We start from the raw sequence: 12,575 nt of genomic DNA, 5'->3' as shown, positions 1-12,575 counted from the left end.
AGGGGCAACTAGGGATGGGCAATAAATTAAACAAGGGAGGCTCAGAGGGAAGCTGTCGGCTTATCTTGGAGAGTTCCAACCCTGCGACAGCAAGGAGGGAGATTGAGGATTGGTGGAGAGGTCTGGGTTGGGATTTGGGAGGGTCTATTCGCCCAGGTGGGAGATATGGAAGCTGGCATGATGACAGGCGAGAGCGGTGTGGGAGGGGGTACTGAGAAAAGATAGTGAAAGCCTGGTACTCCCTCCCTCCTTTCTCAAATCCTGCTGTCACGTTAGCTGCCTTCCCGTTCACCTGGAACATTCCAGAATCTCGGAAATTGAAGTAAATCATCATCAACGCATCCATTAATCAGAGAATCACAGAATCTCACGGTGCAGAAGAGGCCCTTCGGCCCATCGAGTCTGCACCAACACGCGAGAAACACCTGAACTCCCACCTCACCCCATCTGCCAGCTCTTGGCCCAGAGCCCTGAATGTGATGATGAGCCAAGTGTTCATCCAGGTACTTTTTAAAGGATGTGAGGCCTCCCGCCTCCTCCACCCTCCCAGGCAGCGCATTCCAGACCCTCACCACCCTCTGGGTAAAAAGCTTTTTCCTCACATCACCCCTAAACCTCCTGCCCCTCACCTTGAACCTGTGTCCCCCTCGTGACTGACCCTTCAACTCAGGGGAACAGCTGCTCCTTATCCACTCTGTCCGTGTCTCTCATAATCTTGTCCACCTCGATCAGGTCACCCCTCAGTCTTCTCTGCTCCAATGAAAACAACCCAAGCCTATCCAACCTCTCTTCATAACTGAAACGCTCCGTCCCAGGCAGCATCCTGGTGAATCTCCTCTGCACCCCCTCCAGTGCAATCACATCCTTCCGATAATGTGGCGACCAGAACTGCACACAGTGCTCCAGCTGTGGCCTCACCAAAGTTCTATCCAACTCCAACATGGCTTCCCTACTTTTGTAATCTGTGCCTCGATTGATAAAGGCGAGTGTCCCATTTGCCTTTTTCACCACCCTACTAACATGCCCTTCCGCTTTCAGAGATCTGTGGATAAAATGCCAAGATCCCTTTGTTCCACAGAACTTCCCAGTGTCCTACCATTCATTGAGTTCTTCCTTGTCAAATTACTCCTTCCAAAGTGGATCACTGCACACTTTTCAGGGTTAAATTCCATCCGCCGCTTATCCGCCCATTTGAGCATTCCATCTATAAATTCTTGTAGCCCAAGACACTCCGCCTCACTGTTAACCACCCGGACAATCTTACTGTCATCCACAAATGAGTTGACCCATGTTCTCTTCCTGAAAAGTGTTTCCTCCTTTGTAAAGCAGAGTGCGAAACACTCTTACGAGAATACACAAGAAATAAAACCATTCGGCCCCTCAAGCCTGCCCCGCCATTCAAGATGATCATGGCTGATCTACGCCCGCCTCAGTTCCTTTTCTGCACCATTTCCCCAAAGTTCGATACAACCCCTACATGACTTCCCTGCTTTTGTAATCGATACCCCGACTGATAAAGGCAAGTGTCCCAAAAGCCTTTTTCACCACCCCCACTAACATTACCTGTATCCCAGACCCTCTGATGTGGATGGAAGTCCCACCCTCTCTGCTTCCCGGAACCCCCGCTCGGAATAAATCCTTCAAACAGTCACCTGAAGAGGCAGATTGGGCTCTGACTTAATATCCCATCCGTCGATAATGTCGCAATCCCAGATAGTTCCCAAATCCTGCCAAAATCCTGAGAATCACAACCTTCTAAGGGGTGATCCGAGACTTGCACTGACCTGGATTCATGGCCTGTCCATTCCTAGAACAAAGAGCAAAGAACAGTCCAGCACAGGAACAGGCCCTTCGGCCCCTCCAAGCCTGTGCCGATCATGATGCTCTAACTAAACTAAAAGAATATCTTCTGCCCTCACTCGGTCCGTATCCCTCTATTCCCTCCCTATCCAGGGACCCATCCAGATGCCTCTTAAATGTTGTTAATGTTCCTGCTTCCACCACCTCCTCTGGCAGCGCGTTCCAGGCACCCACCACTCTCTGTGTGAAAAGATTCCCCCGCACATCTCCCTTAAACTGTCCCCCTCTCACCTTGAACCTGCGCCCCGTTGTAACTGACCCTTCCACCCTGGGGGAAAAGCCTCTGACTCTCCCCCCTGTCTGTGCCTCTCATCATTCTGTAGACCAGGTCTCTCCTCAGTCGCCGTCTTTCCAGTGGAAACAATCCCAGTTTATCCAACCTCTCCTCACAGCCGACACCCTCGAGACCCGGTAACATCCTGGTGAACCTGCTTCACACTCTCTCCAAAGTTCCCTCGTCCGTCTGCTACTGTGGTGACCAGAACTGCACGCAATACTCCAAATGCGGCCTAACAAGGTTTTATATAGCTGCAACATGATTTCCCAGAGAATGATCATGAGAATGATCCCTGGAATGAAAAGCTTGATGTTTGAGGAGCGTCTGCGGACTCTGGGCCTGTACTCGATGGAGTTTAGAATGATGAGGGGGGATCTCATTGAAACTTACAGAATACGGAAAGGCCTGGATAGAGTGGACGTGGGGAAGATGTTTCCATTGGTCGGAAAGACTAGAATCCGAGGACACAGCCTCAGAGTGAAGGGACGACCCTTTAGAACCGAGATGAGGAGGAATTTCTTCAGCCAGAGGGTGGTGAATCTTGGAATTAATTGCCAAGAAGGTTATGGAGGCCTGGTCATTGAGTGCGTTTAAGAGATAGTGTGGTGAACCATCGTTGGTTCCCACTGTGGGATTGTTCTAATGTTGTTGTTGGGCTAGGGTGGGATTGATACACCTGTGGTTGTTACTGTTGTGGCACATCCCAGTCGGACTCCGCCTCCTGGGAGAGGTATAAGACCCCCTGCTCGGGCGGGACCTCGTCAGTCTGGGATAGTGTGTTTACGTTCTATTAGTTCCATTGTTAGACAATAAAAGCCTTCTGTTACCGAAGCTTCGTGCCTCGTGTTCAATTGACGCGCATCAATTTTATTGTCTAACATTAAGCTCTCGACGGAAGGGAAAAAGAAAGGAGAGTATGGAGCAAATCCTAAAGCCAGAACGTCTGACGCTAGATCCACGTGCGGTGGGCGCTTCTAACACCTTCGACCACTGGCTGAAGTGTTTTGAGGACTACCTAGCAGCCTCCGCAGCGGTCACCACAGATGATGACAGACTCCGGGTCCTCCATGCGAGGGTAAGCGACACTGTCTACCTCGCGATCCGTGCGGCCACCACTTATCCGAGGGCCCTCGAGCTTTTAAAAAAGCGCTACACGAAACCTCCCAACGAGATCCACGCTCGTTACCTCCTCGCTACACGACGTCGGCAGTCGGGCGAAACCATGGAGGATTACGCCAATGAGCTCTTGCAGCTAGCCAGGGGCTGCGACTGCAAAGCTGTGTCGGCTGAGCAGTACATGTATGACCTCGCCCGAGATGCGTTTGTGGCAGGGGTCGGGTCTTCATACATCCGTCTCAAGCTGCTAGAAAAGGGAAATCTCAACCTGACCCAAGCTATGGAATTGGCTGAAATGCTTGAGGCGGCTTCGAAGAGCTTGGTCCTGTATCCGGAGGACCACGTGGGGACAACGTGGCAGGAGCAGTCGCAAATCCCTCCTCGCCCCACGGGCTCGAAGTGCAGTGTTATGGCGTGCTCCCATGTAGACCCGACGACGGCTGCAGCCCCATGCGGCCCGCGGTGCTACTTCTGCGGAGGAGCCAAGCATCCACGACAAAAGTGTCCCGCTAAAGCGGTGGTCTGTAACCTATGCGGTAAAAAGGGGCATTATGCGAAGGTCTGCAGATCGAAGCCCAAGAACGGCAGTGCGGCCTGTGACCCTTCGGAACGGGGATCATCACCATCGACTTCGAAGTACTCACGGGGTTCGTCCACGTGCGAGTCTAGGACGACGCCATTGTGGTCGACGGAGTCGGAGGAGGATGACCACCAGGAGTCGCTACCCTCTTTATTCAAGAATCTGGTACCAGGCTGCAAGCCCATCGCTACTAAAAGTAGGCGTTACAGCGCTGAAGATCGGATCTTCATCAGATCTGAGGTTCAGCGACTCCTCAAAGAAGGGATCATACAGCCCAGTGCTAGTCCGTGGAGAGCACAGGTTGTGGTGGTCAAAAGCGGGAACAAACCCTGGATGGTCATTGATTACAGTCAGACCATTAATCGATATACGCAGCTGGATGCGCATCACCTCCCGCGCATATCTGATATGGTCAATTCGATTGCGCAGTACCGGGTGTTCTCCACCATAGACCTTAAGTCCGCCTACCACCAACTCCCCATTCGCCCAGAGGACCGACACTACACGGCCTTTGAGGCGGATGGTCGTCTGTATCAGTTTCTTAGGGTTCCATTTGGTGTCACCAATGGGGTCTCGGTCTTCCAGCGTGCTATGGACCGAATGGTGGACCAGAACAGGCTGCGGGCTACCTTCCCGTACCTGGATAATGTCACCATCTGCAGCCGTGATCAGCAGGACCATGACACAAATCTCCAGAACTTTTTACGCACTGCATCTCGCCTGAATTTGACCTACAACAGGGAGAAGTGTGTATTCTGTACGCGCCGGTTAGCCATCCTGGGATACGTGGTGGAAAACGGGGTCATTGGCCCTGATCCCGACCGTATGCGCCCCCTTGCTGAACTTCCCTTGCCCGCTAGCGCAAAAGCACTGAGAAGATGCCTAGGCTTCTTCTCCTATTATGCGCAGTGGGTCCCCAACTACGCGGACAAAGCCCGTCCGCTTATTAAGTCCACGACTTTTCCACTCACGCCAGAGGCCCAATTGACCTTCAAGGAATTGAAACACGACACCGCGAAAGCTACGATGCACGCGGTAGACGAATCCATCCCCTTTCAGGTGGAAAGTGATGCATCTGATTTCGCCTTGGCCGCCACACTAAACCAGGCGGGCAGGCCCGTCGCGTTTTTTTCCCGCACCCTCCAAGGCCTCGAAATTCGGCATTCAGCGGTGGAAAAGGAGGCCCAGGCCATTGTGGAGGCCGTCAGACACTGGCGCCATTACCTGGCGGGGAAGCGGTTCACCCTGATCACGGACCAGCGGTCCGTGGCGTTCATGTTCAACAACACGCAGAGGGGCAAGATCAAGAATGATAAGATCTTGCGGTGGAGAATTGAACTCTCCACCTATAACTACGATATCATGTATCGTACAGGGAAACTCAATGAGCCCTCGGATGCCCTCTCGCGCGGAACATGCGCTACTACGCAGGAGGATCGCTTGAACGCCCTCCATAATGACCTGTGCCATCCTGGGGTCTCTCGGCTCTACCACTTTATCAAAGCCCGCAACCTGCCTTACTCAGTGGAGGACGTCAGGTCGGTGACAAGGAGCTGTCGGATTTGCGCGGAATGCAAACCGCACTTTTACCGACCTGACCGGGCACATTTGGTCAAGGCCACTCGCCCCTTCGAGAGGCTGAGTGTGGATTTTAAGGGCCCCCTTCCCTCAACAGATCGGAACGTGTACTTTCTGAACATAATAGATGAGTACTCCCGGTTCCCGTTTGTTGTCCGCTGCGCGGACACGTCGACTGCCACGGTGATCAAGGCATTCCGTGATCTTTTTACCCTGTTCGGGTACCCCAGCTATATCCATAGCGACAGGGGCTCGTCGTTCATGAGTAATGACTTGAGGCAATTCCTGCTCTCGTACGGGATTGCCTCTAGTAGGACCACGAGTTACAACCCTAGGGGTAATGGACAGGTGGAAAGAGAGAATGCTACAGTCTGGAAGGCTGTCCTATTGGCGCTGAAGTCCAAAGGCCTTCCAGTCTCCCATTGGGAGGAGGTCCTCCCTGATGCGCTTCACTCCATTCGCTCCCTCCTGTGTACGGCAACCAATGCTACTCCCCACGAGAGGATGTTCTCATTCCCTCGGAAGTCGTCCTCGGGGATCTCCTTACCAGCCTGGTTGACGTACCCAGGACCCGTCCTCCTGCGGCGACATGTAAGGGCCCGCAAGTCCGACCCCTTGGTCGAACAGGTCCACCTCCTCCACGCCAACCCTCAGTATGCCTATGTGGCATATCCTGACGGGCGAGAGGACACGGTCTCGATTCGAGACCTGGCGCCCGCAGGGGACGTAGCAACTCCTGTCGCTCCCATACCCCCAGTGACGAATCCCTTATCCCTTATTTCTCCCCCGGACGTGGCGCGGACAGCACCGGGACCAGTGCTTAACAGTTTTACTCCAATGCACAGCTTGCCTGAGCCCCAGAGATCGGCGCCATCGCAGAATGTACCGGGATCCCCTGCACTACCGCTTCATCAGGGTCAACCGGCCTGTGAGTCCGTGGGAGAACAGCTGGACGCTGTTTTGGGGAGAACGCCACCGCAAGCACCTACTCCGGTGTCACCGCCGGTATTGAGGAGGTCACAATGACGGTGCGGTCCTCCAGACCGTCTAGACTTATAATCTGTTGACATTTTAGTCTGTTTTCGTACCCCGCCGGCCTTTGTTCTCAAAGGAGGGGTGAATGTTGTGAACCATCGTTGGTTCCCACTGTGGGATTGTTCTAATGTTGTTGTTGGGCTAGGGTGGGATTAATACACCTGTGGTTGTTACTGTTGTGGCACATCCCAGTCGGGCTCCGCCTCCTGGGAGAGGTATAAGACCCCCTGCTCGGGCGGGACCCCTTCAGTCTGGGATAGTGTGTTTACGTTCTATTAGTTCCATTGTTAGACAATAAAAGCCTTCTGTTACCGAAGCTTCGTGCCTCGTGTTCAATTGACGCGCATCAGATAGATAGGTTCTTGATCAGTAAGGGGATCAGAGGTTACGGGGAAAAGGCGGGAGAATGGGTTGAGAAACTTATCTATGACTGAATGGTGGAGCAGACTGGATGGGCCGAATGGTCTAATTCTGCTCCTATATCCTATGGTTATATGGTGTAAGTAGAGGATTTGAAAGGGGTGGGGAAACAGGGAGAGCTTGGTGTCATCTGCTGATTCCACCAATATTTATCACATCAGCTCTCCCACTTTGTCCAAGAAATCACAGACAATACAATCCAGTTTATTGCTTATTTTTAATAGATTCCCACAGGATTCCCACCGTTGCGTTATCTTGTCTGCAATTCGCCAGATTCCATGAACATCCTTGATGTATGTTTGATGTGATCTTCACGCTAACAGCCAGAATCATCTGGCAGGTGAAGATGGCGGCTCCCCTTCTCCCAGCGATCTCTAATCTAGAGTCAAAGATTGGAAAAGTATTCGTGAGATCAAACCTCAAACTGCTGTGGAAGTATTTCCAATCTGCTTAGCGCTTGTCCTGGGTGACACTTGTTAGAATCGAGCGCTCCCAGGGAATCAGAGAATCCATCACAGAATCCCCACAGTGCCATTCAGGAGGCCATTCAGCCCATCGAGGCTGCACCGACCACAATCCCACCCAGTCCCTGTTGCCATTATCTCATGTATTTACCCTATTAATCCCCCTCACACTAAGGTGACAATTTCCCATGGACAATCCACCTAACCTGCACATCTTTGGAGTGTGGGAGGAAACCAAAGTCTGCACGTTCTCCCCGTGTCTGCGTGGGTTTCCTCCGGGTGCTCCGGTTTCCTCCCACAGTCCGAAAGATGTGCAGGTGAGGGTGCATTGGCCGTGCTAAGTTCTCCCTCAGTGTTACCCGAACAGGTGCCAGAGTGTGTCGACTGGGGGATTTTCACAGTAACTTCATTGAAGTGTTAATGTCAGCCTACTTGTGACTCTAATAAAATGAATAAAGCTGTCCCCCTGTGACTCTGACAGTAACACGGCGGTTAAAGTGAGGAGATTATCAGTGAGATTACTGACACAAACCTTAATCAGAGATATTTCCATCCTGTGTCACAATGTTATTCTTTGCGGAACTGTCTGGAAGGCGGCTTCCCCAGTCTGTGAATGAATTTATAAAGAAGTTGAAGCTGTCACTTGATAAATCCCAGCAGAATTCAAAGCATTCGGTGTTTGTGAGAACGAAACCAGTCGCAATAAAGAGAAGGATCTCACCTGCTGCAGATTGTTGTCACCAGATACAGACCGATTAGCAAGCCGATAACTCCAGCGATAACTCCAACAGCGCAGACAATGATTCCAGACTGCGGCCCTGGAGAAGGCGGATCTGTAGGAAATATCCAAACATCAGCAGCTTCACTCCCTGTGTCGGCATCATTCACTAAATAATGGTCGAGAGCTTCAAGTTGCCAGGTGTCCAACACTATAGTTAAGAAAGCCACCAACGCCTCTACTTTCTCAGAAGACTAAGGAAATTTGCCATGTCCGCTACGACTCTCACCAACTGTTACAGATGCACCATAGAAAGCATTCTTTCTGGTTGTATCACAGCTTGGTCTGGGCTCCTGCTCTGCCCAAGACCGCAAGAAACTACAAAAGGTCGTGAATGTAGCCCAATCCATCACGCAAACCAGCCTCCCATCCATTGACTCTGTCTACACTTCCCGCTGCCTCGGGAAAAGCAGCAGCATAATCAAGGACCCCGCACACCCCGGACATTCTCTCTTCCACCTTCTTCCGTCGGGAAAAAGATACAAAAGTCTGAGGTCACCGACTCAAGAACAGCTTCTTCCCTGCTGCTGTCAGACTTTTGAATGGACCGACCTCGCATTAACTTGATCTTTCTCGACACCCTAGCTCTGACTGTAACACTACATTCTGCACCCTCTCCTTTCCTTCTCTATGAACGGTATGCTTTGTCTGTATAGTGCGCAAGAAACAACACTTTTCACTGTATACTAATACATGTGACAATAATAAATCAAATCAAATCTCACGTACCCATTGAAACAGTCAGTGGTTTATCCAGGCTGATATGATCCACTTGGCAGCTGTAACTGTCTCCATCCTGTGGATCGATCCGGATGTACTTCAAGATGTTAAATGTCCAGTCTGACTCAACCACTAACTGTGAGGAATTGACCAACCCGGCGAACGGCCTCCCATTCACCAGGAAGGTGACCCCAATCTCAAAAGGGTAGAATTTCTCCGCGTAACAATACAGGGTGTTTGCGTGATGTGGGGCATAATCTTCCTCGGTGTAGATGTGTACAACGGGCTTTTCTGTGATTCAAATAACAACAAAAAAAGGTCACAACTTTCTTATTTATTCCCTCCGCACTGAGCCTCCCACAGTGCGGCGCTCCCTCAGCACTGACCCTCCCACAGTGCGGCGCTCCCTCAGCACTGACCCTCCCACAGTGCGGTGCTCCCTCAGCACTGACCCTCCCACAGTGCGGCGCTCCCTCAGCACTGACCCTCCCACAGTGCGGCGCTCCCTCAGCACTGAGCCTCCCACAGTGCGGCGCTCCCTCAGCACTGACCCTCCCACAGTGCGGCGCTCCCTCAGCACTGACCCTCCCACAGTGCGGCGCTCCCTCAGCACTGACCCTCCCACAGTGCGGCGCTCCCTCAGCACCGACCCTCCCACAGTGCGGCGCTCCCTCAGCACTGACCCTCCCACAGTGCGGCGCTCCCTCAGCACTGACCCTCCCACAGTGCGGCGCTCCCTCAGCACTGACCCTCCCACAGTGCGGCGCTCCCTCAGCACGGACCCTCCCACAGTGCGGCGCTCCCTCAGCACTGACCCTCCCACAGTGCGGCGCTCCCTCAGCACTGACCCTCCCACAGTGCGGCGCTCCCTCAGCACCGACCCTCCCACAGTGCGGCGCTCCCTCAGCACTGACCCTCCCACAGTGCGGCGCTCCCTCAGCACCGACCCTCCCACAGTGCGGCGCTCCCTCAGCACTGACCCTCCCACAGTGCGGCGCTCCCTCAGCACTGACCCTCCCACAGTGCGGCGCTCCCTCAGCACCGACCCTCCCACAGTGCGGCGCTCCCTCAGCACTGACCCTCCCACAGTGCGGCGCTCCCTCAGCACTGACCCTCCCACAGTGCGGCGCTCCCTCAGCACCGACCCTCCCACAGTGCGGCGCTCCCTCAGCACTGACCCTCCCACAGTGCGGCGCTCCCTCAGCACCGACCCTCCCACAGTGCGGCGCTCCCTCAGCACTGACCCTCCCACAGTGCGGCGCTCCCTCAGCACTGACCCTCCCACAGTGCGGCGCTCCCTCAGCACTGACCCTCCCACAGTGCGGTGCTCCCTCAGCACTGACCCTCCCACAGTGCGGCGCTCCCTCAGCACCGACCCTCCCACAGTGCGGCGCTCCCTCAGCACTGACCCTCCCACAGTGCGGCGCTCCCTTGGGGAGTGTGGGCAGTGTTCTTGGTGCTGTATTATGTGGAGAGCAGCGTTGTACCTCACTGACAGCAAGGCAGGCACATTATCCCCTGGGATAACAGCGTTGGACCACAAGCAGTTGACATATGTTCGAAGCGGAGTACTCACTTTTGAGGACGCTGGAACCTTTGGTCAGTCTTGTTATCTCCTTGGCAATGCCTTGCAGCCCTGCCTGGATCCCACTCGCCCGCTCCTTAAAGTGGGTCACCTCGTCCTGCCCCAGTTCCTGGATGCCGTTTGTCTCTTGTCCGTGTATAACAAACTTCAGCTTCTTATAGTCATAGTAGAGGAATGGAAAGGCATTTGCTGTGAAGATGTGGCCATTGGTTTCTTCAGCCCCAGTGTAACTGTAGTACAGCCTCTCTGATACACTTTTATACTCTACACGGTGGGAAACAGCATAAGTAACATCATGGCATCAAATCCTTCCATTTACACTCGATCCGACTGCCCGCCACCAAAATCCAAAACAAAGAAAGAAAATACAGAAAAGTCCAGCACAAGAACAGGCCCTTCGGCCCCTCCAATCCCGTGCCGATCATGATGCCCAAACTAAACTAAAAAAATACCTCCTGCCCTCACTCGGTCCGTATCCCCTCTATTCCCTCCCTATCCAGGGACCTATCCAGATGTCTCTTAAATGTTGTTAATGTTCCTGCTTCCACCACCTCCTCTGGCAGCGCGTTCCAGGCACCCACCGCTCTCTGTGTGAAAAACTTCCCCCGCACATCTCCCTTAAACTGTCCCCCTCTCACCTTGAACCTGTGCCCCCTTGTTCCTCCCTGGGGAAAAGCCTCTGACTGTCCACTCTATCTGTGCCTCTCATCATTTTATATTCTTCTATCAGGTCTCCCCTCAGCCTCCGCTGCTCCAGAGAAAACAGCCCCAGTTTGTCCAGCCTCTCCTTATAGCTCCGACCCTCTAATCCAGGCAGCATCCTGGTAAACCTCTCCTGCACCCTCTCCAAAGCCTCCACATCCTCCCTGTAATGTGGTGACCAGAATTGAACGCAATACTCTGAGTGCGGCCGAACCAAAGTTTTATAAAGCTGCAACGTGACTTGCTGGCGTTAAAACATCTCAAAAAAATTCTTCTCATCTCCCCCTCTGGCTTTTGACTGATTCTCTTCAATCTGTGCTCCCCGACCCCCCCACCCGCCCCCCCTGCCCCAGCTCTCCCCTTCCTCCGCTCCCCCCCCTTCCCCAACCCGGCTCTGGTTAGCGAGCCTCCTGCCCCTGGACCCCCCCCCCCCCCCTACCGCCACCACCCTTCCCCACCTCCCCCCCCTCCCCTCCCCCGCCCCCGCTCTCCCCTTCCCCCTGCTCCCCCCTCCCCCCGCTCCTCCCCCTCCCCCAACCCAGCTCTGATTACCGAGCCTCCTGCCCTGGACCCCCCCCACCACCACCACCCTCCGCCCCTCCCCTCCCCCCCCGCCCCCAAACCCCTTTAGTTACCAAGCCTCCTGCCACTGGAAGTCTTTCTCCTGATTTGTTTGATGGAAAGGCTTGATGATTGTGAGCGCCTGGATTAAATCTCCCCTCAGCCTTCTTTCCCCTCAGGACAACAATCCCAGCCTCGGTCTCTCTGTGTGTCTGTGACAAAGCTGGGTCCCAGATCAATCGTGACCTTATTAAATAACAGAACAGGCTTGAGAGGGGCTGAATGGCCTCCTCCCGTTCCTGCGTAACAAGCTGGAGAGAGAGAGAGGGGCTGAATGGCCTCCTCCTGTTCCTGCGTAACAAGCTGGAGAGAGAGAGAGGGGCTGAATGGCCTCCTCCTGTTCCTGCGTAACAAGCTGGAGAGAGAGAGAGGGGCTGAATGGCCTCCTCCTGTTCCTGCGTAACAAGCTGGAGAGAGAGAGAGGGGCTGAATGGCCTCCTCCTGTTCCTGGGTGACAGGCTCGAGAGAGAGAGAGAGAGGCTGAATGGCCTCCTCCTGCCCCTCTCCGCAGTGTGGCCCCTACAATATACTCACCAATCGCTGCCCTTGTTCCTGCTGTCACTGCAGCGATGATGATTAGGAAGTTCCTGAGCTCCATGCTGGGAAGCAGCTGTCCGTTTCTCTGGAATCTCTCAAGCTCCGTGAGTGGAGACCGGGTGTAACTCAGCACGTCGATCGATGTGGCTTCAACTGAGCCGTGATTCGATTATGTAACTCAATCTCACCATCCCAAACTCATTTCACAATCCCTGACATTTCAACGATTCCAATTACAAGCCTCTGTCACCACTTGGCACCGATTCGCTGTGGCTAGCCCGTTCTTCAGGAAACATCACCAA

At 53.7% G+C, this 12,575-nt stretch overlaps 1 protein-coding gene across 2 annotated transcripts; it reads right to left on the bottom strand.

The window, feature by feature from the left end:
* Positions 1–7,064: 7,064 nt before the first annotated feature.
* Positions 7,065–12,549, bottom strand: LOC144487964 (class II histocompatibility antigen, B-L beta chain-like). 2 transcript variants are annotated; one of them, XM_078206008.1, is made up of 6 exons: positions 12,271–12,549; positions 10,405–10,677; positions 8,838–9,119; positions 8,052–8,163; positions 7,863–7,937; positions 7,065–7,245 (listed from the first exon to the last, which is right to left on the bottom strand). In XM_078206008.1, the coding sequence occupies exons 1-5, from the start codon at positions 12,332–12,334 to the stop codon at positions 7,898–7,900; spliced, it is 771 nt and encodes a 256-aa protein (XP_078062134.1). In that variant the 5' UTR covers positions 12,335–12,549; the 3' UTR covers positions 7,065–7,245; positions 7,863–7,897. The 2 variants fall into 2 exon arrangements, with proteins under 2 accessions (XP_078062134.1, XP_078062135.1); XM_078206009.1 differs by having other exon boundaries at positions 7,065–7,240; positions 12,271–12,511.
* Positions 12,550–12,575: the final 26 nt, after the last annotated feature.

This window comes from Mustelus asterias, unplaced genomic scaffold (genome assembly GCF_964213995.1).
Source record: "Mustelus asterias unplaced genomic scaffold, sMusAst1.hap1.1 HAP1_SCAFFOLD_1168, whole genome shotgun sequence".
Lineage (NCBI taxonomy): Eukaryota > Metazoa > Chordata > Chondrichthyes > Carcharhiniformes > Triakidae > Mustelus > Mustelus asterias.
The sequence above is the reverse complement of the archived record's forward strand: the minus strand, read 5'-3'. Positions and strand labels throughout refer to the sequence as shown.

Coding starts and splice junctions, on each gene's coding strand:
- LOC144487964 (XM_078206008.1), bottom strand. CDS start 12,334: ATGGAGCTCAGGAACTTCCTAATCATCATCGCTGCAGTGACAGCAGGA. Junction 10,678..12,270: donor AGGAACAAGGGCAGCGATTG/GTGAGTATATTG, acceptor CCCACCGTGTAG/AGTATAAAAGTGTATCAGAG. Junction 7,938..8,051: donor GTGACAACAATCTGCAGCAG/GTGAGATCCTTC, acceptor ATTCATTCACAG/ACTGGGGAAGCCGCCTTCCA.